Source organism: Brassica napus, chromosome C1 (assembly GCF_020379485.1).
Source record: "Brassica napus cultivar Da-Ae chromosome C1, Da-Ae, whole genome shotgun sequence".
Taxonomy (NCBI): Eukaryota; Viridiplantae; Streptophyta; class Magnoliopsida; order Brassicales; family Brassicaceae; genus Brassica; species Brassica napus.
Window position 1 is genome coordinate 10,779,429 of NC_063444.1, and position 15,122 is coordinate 10,794,550.

Consider the following 15,122-nt stretch of genomic DNA (forward strand, 5'->3'; position numbering starts at 1 on the left):
AAGTTGCATGGGGTACCGGTAAGCATAGTATCCGACCGGGACCCGAAGTTTACCTCAACTTTCTGGCAGGCGTTTCAAAGAGCGTTGGGAACCAAGGTTCGCCTTAGCACCGCGTATCACCCACAGACGGATGGACAATCCGAGAGGACCATCCAAACACTTGAAGATATGTTGAGGGCGAGTGTTTTGGAATGGGGAGGTAAATGGAGCGAATATCTACCATTGGTGGAGTTCTCATATAACAACAGCTACCATGCGAGCATTGAAATGTCCCCGTATGAAGCATTGTATGGGCGACCCTGTAGGACCCCCTTATGTTGGACCGAAGTGGGGGAGGAACGAGATATGACCCCCGAACTAGTTGGAGAAACGATCAAGCAAGTAGAACTCCTCAGAGACAGATTGAAAACAGCACACGATCGCCAGAAGAGTTACGCCGACAAACACCGGAAGAAACTAGAGTTTGCAGTAGGGGATGAGGTGTACTTGAAAATGAGAACCTCTCGAGGGAATGACCCAAACCGAAAGTTGAAAAAGTTGAGACCCAGATACATGGGCCCATACGTGATAAAGGAGAGGATTGGTGCAGTCGCGTATCGGCTGGTCCTACCGCCGGAACTATCAGATTTCCATGACGTGTTTCACATCTCCGTGCTACGAAGGTTGTAAGGGAGCCTGAGCTGATCTTGCCGCACCCGCCTACGGATGCGCAACGTAACTTGACCTTGGTTAGCAAACCCATAAAGATTGTGGAGGAAAAGGAAGTAAATAACCGGGGACGAAAGGAAAAGATGGTTCTCGTACGTTGGGAGAGGGATGGAATCCACGAGGATGTGTGGGAACATGAGTCGCATTTGAAGGTTAACTACCCCGGGATTTTTGGAAACGCGGAACGGGACCAGGAGGAGGTCCAGAATTCGGGGACAAATCCTTTTCTAGTGGGGGAGAATTGTAACATCCCGGGCCCGGCCCAAAAGGAAACTCAAGTGCAGGAGGCCCAAGGAGAAGAAACCCTAGACATAACCCCTCCCATTGCTTATAAAAGAGAAGTTTCCCTAGGGTTCAGCCACAAGAGAGACAGCAAGCGAAGCCCTGCCTGAGCAGAACCCTGCCGCCGCCTCCGCCTCAAGCCGCCGCCGCTCCATCTCCGGCGAAGCCAGCCGCCAGCCGCCCGCGAAGCCCTAGCCGCCGCAACCGAGCTCCTAGCCGCCGCCTCCTTGATTCAGTTTCGTGCAAGCAACTGAGATCTGAACCCTAAAGGTAAAACTAAGATCTCTAGCTCTAAGTCATTGGAAAATGACAGATTCTAAACCCATCTCTCTCTTGTGTGAATCCGATTCTCAAATCAGATCTCGAGAAGTGACTGTTCCCCAAACCTAGATCCAGATCTACTTCTGCAAAAAGCTAAGGTGAGGACTTGGCTGTGAACTTGCCTCATGTTGAGTAACCAATGGGACTTAGTCCTTTGTTAATCAGTTCTAGATATTGTGTGTATGTGTGATGTGATATGTGATTGATCTTGTCTAGACGATAGTACGTGTTGAAGTGATAAGAACGTAGGCATGTTAGGGTGGTCAAGAATATGATGATAAGGTGTTGAGACGTGTTGTGAATGATAAGTGAAAGATGTAAGAATAAGTACGAATAAGGGATCATATAGAGAGTCTAAGGAAAGTATGTGGGGTAGTAGTCCACGCTAGGTATCCATAGGAGATGTGGCCAATCCACAAGAATATGGAAGCACCCATAGGAGATGTGGCCAATCCACAAGAATATGGGGTAGAAGCCTAGTTGGGGCTACCCACTGATGAAAAGGACGAAAAGATGAAAAGGATGTGCATTGTAGGGTCTTTAGTTCATGTCGGGTAGTATGGGTTTCTGTGTAATAGACCTTAATAGCTCATGACTTGTGATTGTTTGCTCTTCCTGAGTTGAGCTCGTGGGTTCCTAGAACCTACCCTCACTGAGTATTATGTACTCACCCCTCTTTTTACAGGTAGGGCCGAGAGGGAGCGGGAGTAGATGTTCGTATGGTGCAAGTGTTTTCTCGAGTCTTTCATTTATGACTCCTTTCTTTCAACCATTTCTTCTTAAGTTTTTATTCGACATTTCAGTTTTGTTGAGTTTGGTTTTATGTAAGACAATTTGAGTTTTAATAAGAGTTTTTGAACGAAAATGTTTGGGGTAAAGCATTTGATAAGGTTCATCGGGCCAAGGCCGTTACACTTTTGGTTAGTCGTCTGTGCCAGCAACGTTTTTCTGTTAGAGCACTAGCTTTTAGTGTATATATATTGTTTAGGCAAAGCTTAACTAAAAGAAATATAATGAAGAGAACTGTCAGATTATTCTTTCCTCTTGGAAAAGGTCCAAAACTCCAAATGACCGAAATAATTGCTTTATAAATTAGGTTTAAACAAAATTAGTTAAGTGTTGATTATTTGATCTGTGGACATTGTCGTATTTGTCTCGACTTCGAAACAGAAAGGCCTAATTAATGCAATATACATGAAAGGAGATACCCTACTAAAGCCCATTCTAAAACTCGACCTATTTTAAGTACATAGTAATAGTGAGTCGTTGATTTAGCCCAAGAACGATGAAGTCATCAGTTTAACTCTTAACCAAACAACTACATTTTGATCTCCCAAAGCGCGAAAATATATTTATTGACAAATTTATTGATATAACTGTTTGTTAACTAATTTAGAAATATATGAACAATTTTGGGTATATATGAAGTTGAGTTTTGATTAAAATGATTGAATATATTGATATTTTGTGTGGTATGGATATATAAAAATTTTGAATTTTTCGATTCTCGTTACATTTCTGTTTTAAATCATTTCATATAATTGAGGTAAAATAAAAAAAATCTTCATATTGTGAATCACCAATATAATAAAATGGGAGAAATATTTAGACAATTATTTTATTTACATATCTATTTATTTAAGGTATAAATAATATAGCAAAGAATAACAAATAATTTTAATAACATAAAGTTACTATATTCAGAAAAAATGTTATAGTTTTTATTAAAAATATAATCTGTAATGTTTATATTACGAAAAAATTATAATGTTGATATTTTATATTTTCAAATATTTTAATTTGCTAAAAAGAATTAAAATGAGACGCACTATTACTTGATTTTAAAATCACATGCAAAAATGATCAAGTTGGGTAGCAAAAACCAATTCAACCAGAAAGCAAAGCAAACATATATATTATTTTACCTTAATAGGCAAGTCCACTGCCCTTACAAATCTAGTTTATTGTTTAGACCGACAAAATCATGTTTATTATTGGAAAAGTCACCGAAAAAGTTAATGGAAAATTTTGTAATTAATTGGAAAATTCAGGGGCATAATCTTAAGAAAGATTATGCTTTAATATTAATAGTATAGATATGATCTATGAACGAAGTATATATGAACGTGATTAAGTGAAAACTAAAAAGTTAGAGGGGAAAAGAGCTTTAAGTTTAGCATTTTCTTATCTAACAGAGAATTTTTACATATCTTCTTGTTTGTTTCTAGCTAACTTGGACCTCAATATTTTTTACATAAATCCATTTTTGTGATACTTTTATCTAATAATACAACCATTTGCAGCTTAATAGTGATATTTTATTCACTTAATTTCCCTTTTTCTTAGGACGTGTTTTTTGTTCATCGTCTAAAGTTTTCTTATGGTCACGGGGGTCGTATAATTCAAGAATAATAGTGTTTAAAGTTGACATGCCTAAAAGTAGAGGACACCAAACAGCCTCTTCTTGTTTTTTTTTTTTTTTTTTTTTTGCTAACCTACTTCTTGTTTTTGTTAGATTGTCTTTCTCTAATTCTTTCATAAATTTATTGTGTATAATTTTTGTTAGATTGTCTTTCTCTAATTCTTTCATACAATTTATTCTATATACACTATAAAGAAACTCTACTTTATGCTTACTCAAAACCATTAATTCATTATTTTTAACCAATTCACGGATATGGTATTGACATCGACTACTTAACTTTTCTGGACATGGACCTATGTATTTCTTATGACAATAGTAAAATATTATGTGCATAACAAAACTTTGAAATAAACAGAGTCAGTTATTCAATGATATAAATCGTTAATATAATTATAAATTGTATTACATCACCAAACGTGACGTTACATTTAAAATTCTAAAGTCACAACAAAGCCATGAAATTAACGTATATTTAAATGTAACAGAAACGTTGCTGTGATTTGTAACAAGGTGGAAACTGAAAAAAAAAAAACAAGTGCGCTACGCGTGAACGTGAGTGCGTTTGGAGTAAGAGATGTGACCCAAACGCGCCTCTTTATCAGGCTTAAGAGTCGACGACACCATTGATAACACGCGTAAAAGTTTTTAAAACAATGAGAAAGTTGAAAGCAAACCTCGGACAAATATTAGCCATACAAGACTAATGTTATTCTTGACATTAATCAAATCTATTTCATTTTATTTTTTTTTGGTCTAAACAATCTTATTAATTTTTTTTTTTTTTGAATAAAAACATTCTTATTAATTTTAGTGTATGAGTTTAGTATTATATCCGTTAATCAGTAGTACTTTCATAAAAATACATGAGAATTGAGTCTCTCTGTATATGCATATTTATCACTTCACTGCAAAAAAAAATATATTTATCACCTTTGGTTTTTAGGGTTTAGTTTCACGAAATTTGTTTCGGTTTCTCGTTTTATTGACTAACGTGTCATATTTACAAATTCAAGAGTTTTGTTTCCTGTATAAACACTTTGGGATTGTGAAAAGGTAAGAGACTCCGAACTCCGAAGTAATCTTCAAAACGACGCAGTGACAAAACTGTAGTACTACTTTTTAACGCCTTTTATTAAAGATTTTTTTTTTTACGGCAAAAGCATTTACGGACTTATGTAGACTCTGTAAACCGAAGTAGTAACTCTGCATTCATGTGTACGACGAACGACGGTTGTATCCGAGCACTGCGTGCCAAGCGATCCGCCATTATATTTTCCGTCCTATGAACATGAACGATTTTTGAGTTGGTGAAGCTTCTTTTCAAAAGCTTAATGTCCTCCAGGTAACTTCCAAATACTGGACATTCCTCTGGTTCCAAACCATCTTCACCAGTTGAGAACAATCCGTTGCAAACGTGACTCGGAACTGTCTTAAGTTTTTCATACATTCCATTGCCCAAATTAATGCCTCCATCTCCGCATGAAGAAGTAAGAGACTTGCCGTTACATTCTTTGCCCCTAACAAACCCTCAAACCCTGGAAAGGTACTGAGCCAAGAGATAATTTAAATGTTTTGGGCTTCATAAATTCTACTATTATCTTTTAGTCATAGTTTTGCTACATTTTTCTTGAATACAATACAACCATTATATAAGCATTTCCACATTAATTTAATAAAATAATACGTAAGAATCATGATAAGCTATCATATAATATTATAATGTCGATAGAAAAAATAATAAATAACTATTCTGAAAAATATACTTCTTCTGTTTCTGAAAGTAAGATTTTCTAGATTTATTTTTTTTGTTCCAAAATGATAGATTTTCTAAAATTTTAAGATAATTTTAGTAGTTAATGTTGAAAAACTGTATACTTTTAAGAAACATTAATTGAAAATATTTGAATTGGTTGAATACTATTGGTTGATATTTATTAGAAAATGTATAGTAAAATAAATAATAAATTCAATTGTAAATATTGGTTATATTCTTAATATGCCGAGTAAATACTCTAGAAATTTTTTTTTTGGAGAACGGATAGAGTATCATTTTTATAAAGTGTAACAAGAAATATCATAGTAAATGAACCACGTCCGAATTACACTAAACCCCTTTAATCGCAATTTTTTTGGTCGGCTGGAATTTAAAATGCTAAAAGTCACTTACTTCTATGTAAAACTATCTATTGGAGGAAAACATTATAGACGACAAATAAATAAAAGAAGAGTAAAGCAGAGAGAATCATCCCTCACTTCGCTTCTTTGCCAAGCAACCTACCAAAGCCTCTCAGTTTCATTATTCTTCCTTCTCCTCAAGCAAACTCATCTCAGTTCATCACAATGTCAAATTCTATTCACCGGAGAAGAGTTCCAACTCCGGTCGGCAACGGAGGTCGAAGCCTCCGGACGAAACGGACGGCGTCCAGATACGTTTCTGACCAGCATGGTTCGAAATATACTAATCAGGTTTTCGAGCGAAGTTTCTCAGAGTCGAATCTCAATCGTCGCCGTGACGGAGACGGTAACTGCATGCGGCAACCATCGCCAGTGATGAGCGGTTTACCGACGGGAGAATCAGACCCGATCGTCTACTTGCCAAGGATTCGCTCTGAGGTTATGGCTTCTTCTCCGTCGTTATTGGGCTTCTCTTCGCCGTCGTCTCCATTTCCGACCAATCAAGAGGTCAGAGACTCTGTTTCGCGTGCTGTAATTTTATTTCTGTTTTACTAATTTTCAAGTCAAACTCATGATGTCATTTATGTAAAACAATTCTATATATAGTCCACAAGGTTTAAGATTTTGTGATTTCAGCATGATAGTTTCAAATATTACGATTTAACCCTTGAATGTACTCTTTTCTTTTTTGTAACACTTGAATGTACTCTTTTGGCCATAATTTAGGGTAATAAAAGAGAAACAAGAAAAGTAGTAATCAACGTAGCGGTAGAAGGAAGTCCTGGACCTGTAAGAACAATGGTTAAATTGAGTTGCAACGTCGAAGAAACCATCAAACTCGTCTTGGAGAATTATCGCAAAGAAGGAAGGACTCCAAAACTCAATCAAGGTGCTGCCTTTGAATTGCATCAGTCTCATTTCAGTATCCAGTGTAAGCTAAACACAACTTGTGGAACACAATTACACAACACTATCCAAAACTTTAGTTTCCATTTTTCTGAAAATAATAAAATATACATAGTTTTCTAAAAATAATAAAATATACATAGTTTGATGTAAATTTTCAGGTTTGGATAAAAGAGAAATAATCGGAGAAATAGGAAGTAGAAGCTTCTACCTTAGAAAGAGAGATCATGAAACCGGAGTTTCTTTCGCCGGGATCTCACCGGTGAGAACGAGTCTTATTCCGTCGTCTAACTTGATTGAATCCTGTATAGCTCAGTTTATTGGGAAAATCTTGAGGAGAACGAGAAAGTTATGGAACATATTGGTATGTACGCAGTGAGATTTAACCATACTAAACTTACTTCTGAGCGTGGCACATAATATTTAGTTTGTGTTGCTCCAATCTCAAAGAATAAGGGCAGTTTATTGCTTATAAAAAGGCTGTACTATATTTTTATAGATTGTTACATATGTATTTGTAACTAACCGGTATTGGTTTGTAACTCAAACTCTATACTATCTAGAGAACAATAAAATAAGCAGTACATAGTGCAACTGCTACTCTTTGACGTTGTGGCTACAACCAGTGAGCGAGCTGATGTATTACTAGACTATGCTTTTGCTGCCGCTCTTTGATGAAATATTATCATACGAAGGAGATTTTCTTTCTTTCTTTCATCTGATTTTATTAAGAAGATTGGTTACATTATCGGATGGAACCAGTGAACATTATGACTATGGTTGGTAAATAAAACTAATATAAAGACGAGAAATCTCTGGAAACTAAGTCCAAACAAGAGACACAAACACACAGAAAACATATGAAGCAAAAGGTTTTGATGAGCGTTTCATTTATGTAATCTTAATGTTTTAGTTTTTTCTCTATGCTATGAGAAAATAATTTAAAAATTTCTTCTATGGATGGAATGTTTTGAAATGTTTTCTTGAAAGCCAAAGAAAATTAGCCACTGGAGTTGCAAACAGAAAAAAAATAAAAAAGAGAACAGAAGCCTCTCTGTCTAAGTCAGAGTATTAGAAAGCATCTTGTTTGCTCAAAAAAAGAAAAAAAGAAAGCACCTTCTTGTGCAAATTACAGCAAAAAACCCAAACAGGTTTATACAACAGAGAAATCGCCGACGCATCCACCCTAAGTCTCCGATCAGCAGCATAGCTCTCTCAAGTAAAGCTTCTTCGATCTTCCTTGTGTGGTTTCATTTCCAAATCGTAAGCTTTCGTCTATTCATTTTCGAACGTTTTGTGTCCAATGAGGTACGATAAACCGAGATGCGATCGCAAAAGGTTTAGACTTGGAATCTAAATTTTTTAAAAATTCGATTCGATCTTTAGGTAGCTGAAGCTGTAAGGTCTTTGGTAGAGCGGTTTCTCTGTTAATGGATTCTAAGCTGAGATTCCTCCTTCACAAAAGCTTAGTCCTCGAACAGACCAAGCAAGTCCATGCTCAGTTAGTCTTGAACCGCCACAACCATCTCGAACCCATCTTAATCCACCAAACGCTACACTTCACAAACGACTTCTCTCGGACCATCGTAAACTATGTCAAACGAATCATCCTCAAGGGGTTTCAGAGCTCAAAGGTTTCTACTTTCTCCTGGGGTTGCCTCGTTAGGTTCTTGAGCCAGCACAGGAAGTTCAAAGAAGCTGTAACCTCGTACATCGAGATGAACAACTCCGGGGTTCCTCCAAGCTCACACGCCATAACCTCAGTGCTGAGAGCTTGCGGGAAGATAGAGAGCGTGGTTGATGGTAACTCTGTTCATGCTCAGGCTGTCAAGAGCGGGTTATGCGGATGCGTGTATGTTCAGACAGGTCTGGTGGGTTTGTATTCAAGACTGGGTTACATCGACATGGCAAAGAAGGCTTTTGATGAGATTGGCGAGAAGAACACGGTTTCTTGGAACTCGCTTTTACACGGGTATCTAGAGAGCGGGGATCTAGAGGAAGCTCGCAGAGTGTTCGACGATATTCCAGAGAAGGACGTTGTCTCATGGAATCTTATCATCTCCAGCTATGCTAAAAGAGGCGACATGAGCGACGCGCGCTCTTTGTTTCTTGCAATGCCTTTGAAAAGCTCTGCTTCTTGGAATATTTTGATCGGCGGTTACGTGAACTGCGGTGAAACGAAGCTAGCGAGAACCAGCTTCGACGCAATGCCGGATAAGAGTAGCGTCTCTTGGATCACAATGATCTCAGGGTACACAAAATCCGGCGACGTTGAGTCTGCTGAGGAGCTTTTCAGACAGATGTTCAAGAAGGACAAACTAGTTTACGATGCGATGATAGCTTGTTATGCTCAGAACGGTAACCCGAACGACGCTCTGAAGCTGTTCTCTCAGATGCTTGAAGCTAACTCTGGTGTTGGTCTTCAGCCAGATGAGATCACGCTCTCGAGCGTCGTCTCGGCTAGCTCGCAGCTGGGTGATACAAGCTTTGGTACACGGGTTGAGTCGTATATAACCGAACACGGAATCCAAATGGATGATCTTTTGAGCACCTCTCTGATTGATCTTTACATGAAAGGTGGAGAGTTTGACAAGGCGTTCAAACTCTTCAACGGTCTAAACAAAAAGGATACAGTTTCTTACTCAGCAATGATCACGGGGTGCGGGATAAACGGTTTAGCCGCAGAAGCAAACCGTTTGTTTCAAGAGATGATCGAAAAGAATATACTTCCAAATCAAGTTACATTCACGGGACTATTATCAGCGTGTAGCCATTCAGGTCTTGTTCAAGACGGCTACCAATGCTTCGACTTAATGAAAAAATACAACGTGGAGCCTTCTGCTGATCATTATGGGATAATGGTGGATATGTTGGGACGAGCAGGGAGGCTAGAGGAGGCTTATGAGGTGATCAACGGGATGCCGATGAAGCCAAACGCTGGAGTTTGGGGAGCCTTGCTTTTAGCTAGCGGGTTACACAAGAGCGTTGAGTTTGGGGAGATAGCGTGTAGATACTGCGTTGAGCTGGAGAGTGATCCTTCTGGTTATCTTTCGCATCTTGCTAATATCTATACTTCTGTTGGTAGATGGGACGATGCGAGAAACGTAAGAGCGAAGATGGAAGAGAAGAAACTGCGTAAGACACTTGGGTGTAGCTGGGTTGAAGGTTCAAATCATTGATTCAACTTCTATTACTACATTCAAGAAACCGAATAAAAAAAGTTGGAAAAACAATCCTAAGTTACAAAACCAACATAAAGCCTAAACCGAAATACAGAGAGGATCCATGACTGCTTCGTAAGGAAGAGGTCAAGTTAAAGTCATGAGAGGGCTTGTGTTGTGGATTAGAAGCTAGAGGTGGTGTCCATCTGAAGAGAAGATGACGTGGGACGAATGGTTGGTATTGGAGACGGCGTGAAGCTGTGGTTTTGATTCCTTGGATTCTGATGTTGCTGGTTAGTTTCAGCTGTGAAACTTCCTACGACCAGCTGGATAGGAGTGGCTGCAACCAGCGAGCCAGCGACTCCACCTCCTACTACACGTCCATCAGGACTAGCTAATGACACTGTCATTCCACCTGTTCTGCTCCGTGTCCTGTCCGAGTCGATTGGCATGAATGATCCCGACAGTGAATCAGTGATAGTATCTCATATCGACCCTTGAATGAAAAACACACAAAAGATTAACGAAAAGAGACCACTATATATACGCAATCTGATTACGGTTTAGACACGTTTGGTTTCGTTTTCATTTATGTGGTGTTAATATGATAAAACTAATCGGTTTATTACATAAACTTGTGTTGGTCGTCTCTTCGGTTTGGTCTAGTTCACCCATTCTCTGAGGCTGAAACCGTACCTCGTATGTCAATGTACCACCACATGAATCAGGCTGACGAATTGTAACACTTGAAACGACACCGTTAGCACAGAGAACGCAAATAGCGAGAGACCCTTGTTGAGAAAACGATATTATCCTCTTCGTTACGTCCTAAGTTAACCATCATCACTTAGTCAATTTCATAAAATACAAACTTATATATAAAAAATATAAACATATTCTCCTGACCTCGCCTGTGTTGACCGTAATTATATGCGGCGTGAAATTAGCGCCGGCAGAGGAAGGAGCCCATTCACCTTCAAAACCACAACAAATACATGATGTAATATGTGGTGATTGGTATGTATGTGTATACGTAGATGGCCATGTGTGTACGGACAGAAAGGTTGTGCTAAGTTAAAGCGGTCCCACTTAAGATAGAAGCTTTTCTTTGCATGTTTTAGCTTAAACTAGAAAGATCCCAAAAAATTATCTTTTGAACTTTGAAGTCACGAGAACTCAGATCCAGCAATACAATTTAAGACAAAAAAAAAGAAGATTAATCTTGAGTTTTGTGTTACCTAAGTTCTCGACTTGGTACTTTGTCCTGACAAAGGAGCTTTCAGTTGCTGGTTTCACTCTGCCACGTTTCCCAGCTGCCGAGAAGTCGATGACGTGAGAACTCGTTGGTGCGGCTGAAGATATTGGATTCGGCGATAACGTCACCGCCGCTCCGTCGTGTCCGTACTTCCTAGGGCGTCCACGTTTCTTCTTCATTTGTCCGGTGCAAAAACCTTCTGTTGCCGGCGGCGGCCCGGTCGGAGCAAAGGAGTTTTGAGGCGGTTGAAGTGAAGAAGCGACGGAGGTTGGAGGTGGATTTGAAGTTTCTGACTTTGGAGCTATATGGAAGTCCGACGGCGCGTTGGATCTCACTACCATAAGAACGAATACTATTTTTTTTTCTTTCTTGTAATTGACAAACTTTATATAAATTTTGGGATATAAGAAGATTAATTTTCTAAATCCAAAGCATCCTTCGACAAATTAAATAAGCAAATACCCAAGTAAGGACAAGAATATATTTTATTTTCAAAAAAAAAACAAGAATTTTATTTTTTAAAAGGAAGATAAAAATTCAAAGATGAAGAAATTCATCCAGAAAAATATTTTCCTGTTATTTATAAAAAAATAAAGACTGAAAATTATAAGAATTAAATTAGGAAGTGTTTGAGAGGAAAGTGGAGAAAATTAGATTTATTTATGTTGTGTGGTTTAGAAAGAAAAAAAATGAAAATATTTGATTATGAATTTGGAAATATCAAGATTTAAAATGAAAATATTTATGAGGTCGAGTAAATGGGATCCGATTAAGTAATCTGATTCTAGCTTATTTGCCTTGGAACTCTAACGATGAGCATCTAAGCGGCAATCGGTTAAATGCCCGTATTTTTGAACAGGGGGTTTTGAGTTCATTCCTTCCTAACTTTTTCTTTGTCTGTTTATAATTTTAATACTGAATAAATTAAATAATCAGGAAAATTAAAAAAAATCGTGAAAAGGAAATGTATGTAATAGAGCGTTATTGTACACCTCACAATAAATTTATATTTTTAACTTGGAGAAAGCAATATTTTGTGGCACATACAGAGATTCGTGTTTTTAGCTGGAATCCAATGGGAGAAATATTAATAAACCAAAAGGAACTCATAAACAATAAATAGAATAAGTAGAAAAACTGAAAGTGGGTGATGTTTAATTATTTGAATTTCGCATATTTAAAATCTATACTATACTAAAAGGGAGATATAAACCCCTCTTAGAGTGTCCACATCAGCATATATAATCATCCAATCAGAGAGCTCGAAGTTGCCACGTCATCTCATTTATTTTTCGTAAAAAATGAAAAAAACATGCAAAGGACAGGATCGAACCCGGGTTAGTATGACATAAATATAGAGCACATACCGCTAAGCCATTGAAACTTTCTTGAACACATATACAAGAATCACTAAATATGTCATCACAAACTCTTATGTACATTTACAATAATATGGATTCAACTTTCAAGACTTCGATATTTTGTTTTGTAAAAAAAATAAGAAAGTGACTAAGCTAATATATTCTTTGAAAGTGTGAGAACATTGAAAAATATGAAAAAGCATAGATTTTTGTTTTCGTGACAAAGTTAAGACTTTTACATAAGCTTGCTTTCCCCGATTCTATATACACAAGATTCTATATACACAAATAAATATAATATAACAACATAAGCTTGCTTTCCCCGATTCATATGAAAACTTTTTAAGTTATCCACCAAAGCAAATTAATTAAATCAATCAAATTGTTAGAATACAACAAATTAATATATAATTTTATTTTAAATTAAATTATTTAAAAGTGTATTTTCATTAAAAATAAAATAATAAAAAAGTAAAACTGATTTGATGGTAATTTTTATGACATATATATATATATATATATATATATATATATATATATATATATATATATATATATATATATATATATATTATGTGAAAGAAATATAAGCTTAATATGGAAAAAAATCTTAAATACAAAAAATCCTAAAATTAACAAAAAAAACTAATAAAAATTAAACTATGATATCAATTGAAAGCTTCTTAGACAATATTAATAAAATATTTAAACGATAATTAGACAAATTTAATTTTTTTTGCCAGCCAAAAATGTATTATTAATTAGCATCAGTTATTTCAAGATGTTTAAGAAATGATGGACTTAAATGATATATGAACTATGAATAGTAGTACTTTGTAAAGCTGACTTAGATAACATATCTGCACATCATTTCCAATCCTTTTTGATGCCTAAATTCAATTTCTTCAGAGCAGTTATTCCACAAAGAGATCGTATGAGATATTGTTTTGATATTCATATTTGTTTCTTGAATGTTAAGAAGATTGATAACTGTAAAAATGTCTCCTTCGAATATTATATGTCTATAACCGAATCTTCAACATGAGACAACTTTGTTTAAAAAGTAAATAATTTTATTTTTCTTATATTATATAATAAATATATATTATTTACTGATAATAAAAATATAATTATTCATCTATCACAAATATCAATGCAAATATGTGAATCAAGTACTACAATCAAACAACAGAATGATTTCCACAAAGAAAATTTAAAAAATATATTTATGTTATGTAGTCTTATTTTATATTCTTTAAATAATGTAATACAATATTATACATTATTTTTTTAGAATTGAGAAATACATATATATCAGTTAGACAAATTAAGCAATAATTAGACAATTTTGACTCTTTTTTTGCCAGCCAAAAGTTTATTATTAATTAGCATTAGTTATTTCAAGATGTTTAAGAAAATATGGACAAAAAATAGGATGGACATAAATGATATATGAATTATGAATAGTACTTTGTAAAACTGACTTAGATAACACATATGCACATCCATTTTCAGTTCTTTTTGATGCCTAAATTCAATTTCTTCAGAGCAGTTATTCCACAAAGAGATCGTATGAGATATTGTTTTGATATTCAGATTTGTTTCTTGACTGTTAAGAAGATTGATAACTGTAAAATGTCTCATTTGAATATGATATGTCTATAACCGAGTCCCTACATCAGACAAGTTTGTTTTAAAAGAATATAATTTTATTTTTCTTATATTATATAATAAATATATATTATTTACTGATAATAAAAATATAGTTATTCATCTATCACAAATAACTATGCAAATATGTGAATCAAGTACAACAATCAAACACCATAATAATTTCCACAAAGAAAATTTTAAAAATATATTTATGTTATGTAGTCTTATTTTATATTCTTTAAATAATGTAATACAGTATTATACATTATATTTTTTTAGAATTGAGAAATACATATAATATCTTATCCGCGCGTAGCGCGGTTAAAAAATCTAGTTATTATAAAAAGACAAAGGTGGGCTGCAGATAAGTGTTGTTGTTTTTCTTTCTCATAAATAGTGTAAGACAAAAGTTACATAAATACTGTCGTTTAATTCTATGCTAACTTAAGAAAATTAACAATTAACCCTAACCATTTTATGTTTCTTTCATAAAATATTTTTTTAATTAAACATTTATTATTAAAAAATACAATAAATCATAGCAATATATAAGATATAATATTTTATTTTAGTAACAAGCATTAAAATATTTTTCCAGAAATATTTGATCAATTTCGATATATATGTATTTGTATTATTTCTTTCGTTTCAGTTTAATTGTTGTTGTAGAGTAAAATTTTCGTTTCAAAATAACTGTTTTTTTAATTTTAATGCAAAATTTATTAATAGTATTCTTCAATTTATTTTTCTATTGATTTAAAATATTGTTAAGTGTATAAGTAATGATGTTTTTATTTTGAAAATATACAAAATTAAATATATATTTTAATTTATGTGTATAAATCTAAAACGACAATTAAAATGAAATGGATAGA

At 35.1% G+C, this 15,122-nt stretch overlaps 1 protein-coding gene and 1 pseudogene across 6 annotated transcripts; one reads left to right on the top strand and one right to left on the bottom strand.

The window, feature by feature from the left end:
* Positions 1-4,399: 4,399 nt before the first annotated feature.
* On the top strand, positions 4,400-10,629 carry LOC106375735 (pentatricopeptide repeat-containing protein At4g22760). Of its 6 annotated transcripts, none has more exons than XM_022694684.2 (4): positions 4,400-5,279; positions 5,942-6,418; positions 6,638-6,842; positions 6,979-7,420. In XM_022694684.2, exons 2-4 carry the CDS (start codon positions 6,077-6,079, stop codon positions 7,194-7,196), a joined length of 765 nt encoding a protein of 254 aa, XP_022550405.1. In that variant the 5' UTR covers positions 4,400-5,279; positions 5,942-6,076; the 3' UTR covers positions 7,197-7,420. The 6 variants fall into 6 exon arrangements, with proteins under 6 accessions (XP_022550405.1, XP_013671180.1, XP_022550406.1 ...); XM_013815726.3 differs by lacking the exon at positions 4,400-5,279 and adding an exon at positions 8,232-10,629 and having other exon boundaries at positions 5,729-6,418; positions 6,979-7,192; XM_022694685.2 differs by lacking the exon at positions 4,400-5,279 and having other exon boundaries at positions 5,740-6,418; positions 6,961-7,420.
* LOC106375736 lies at positions 9,969-12,034 on the bottom strand (annotated as a pseudogene).
* Positions 12,035-15,122: the final 3,088 nt, after the last annotated feature.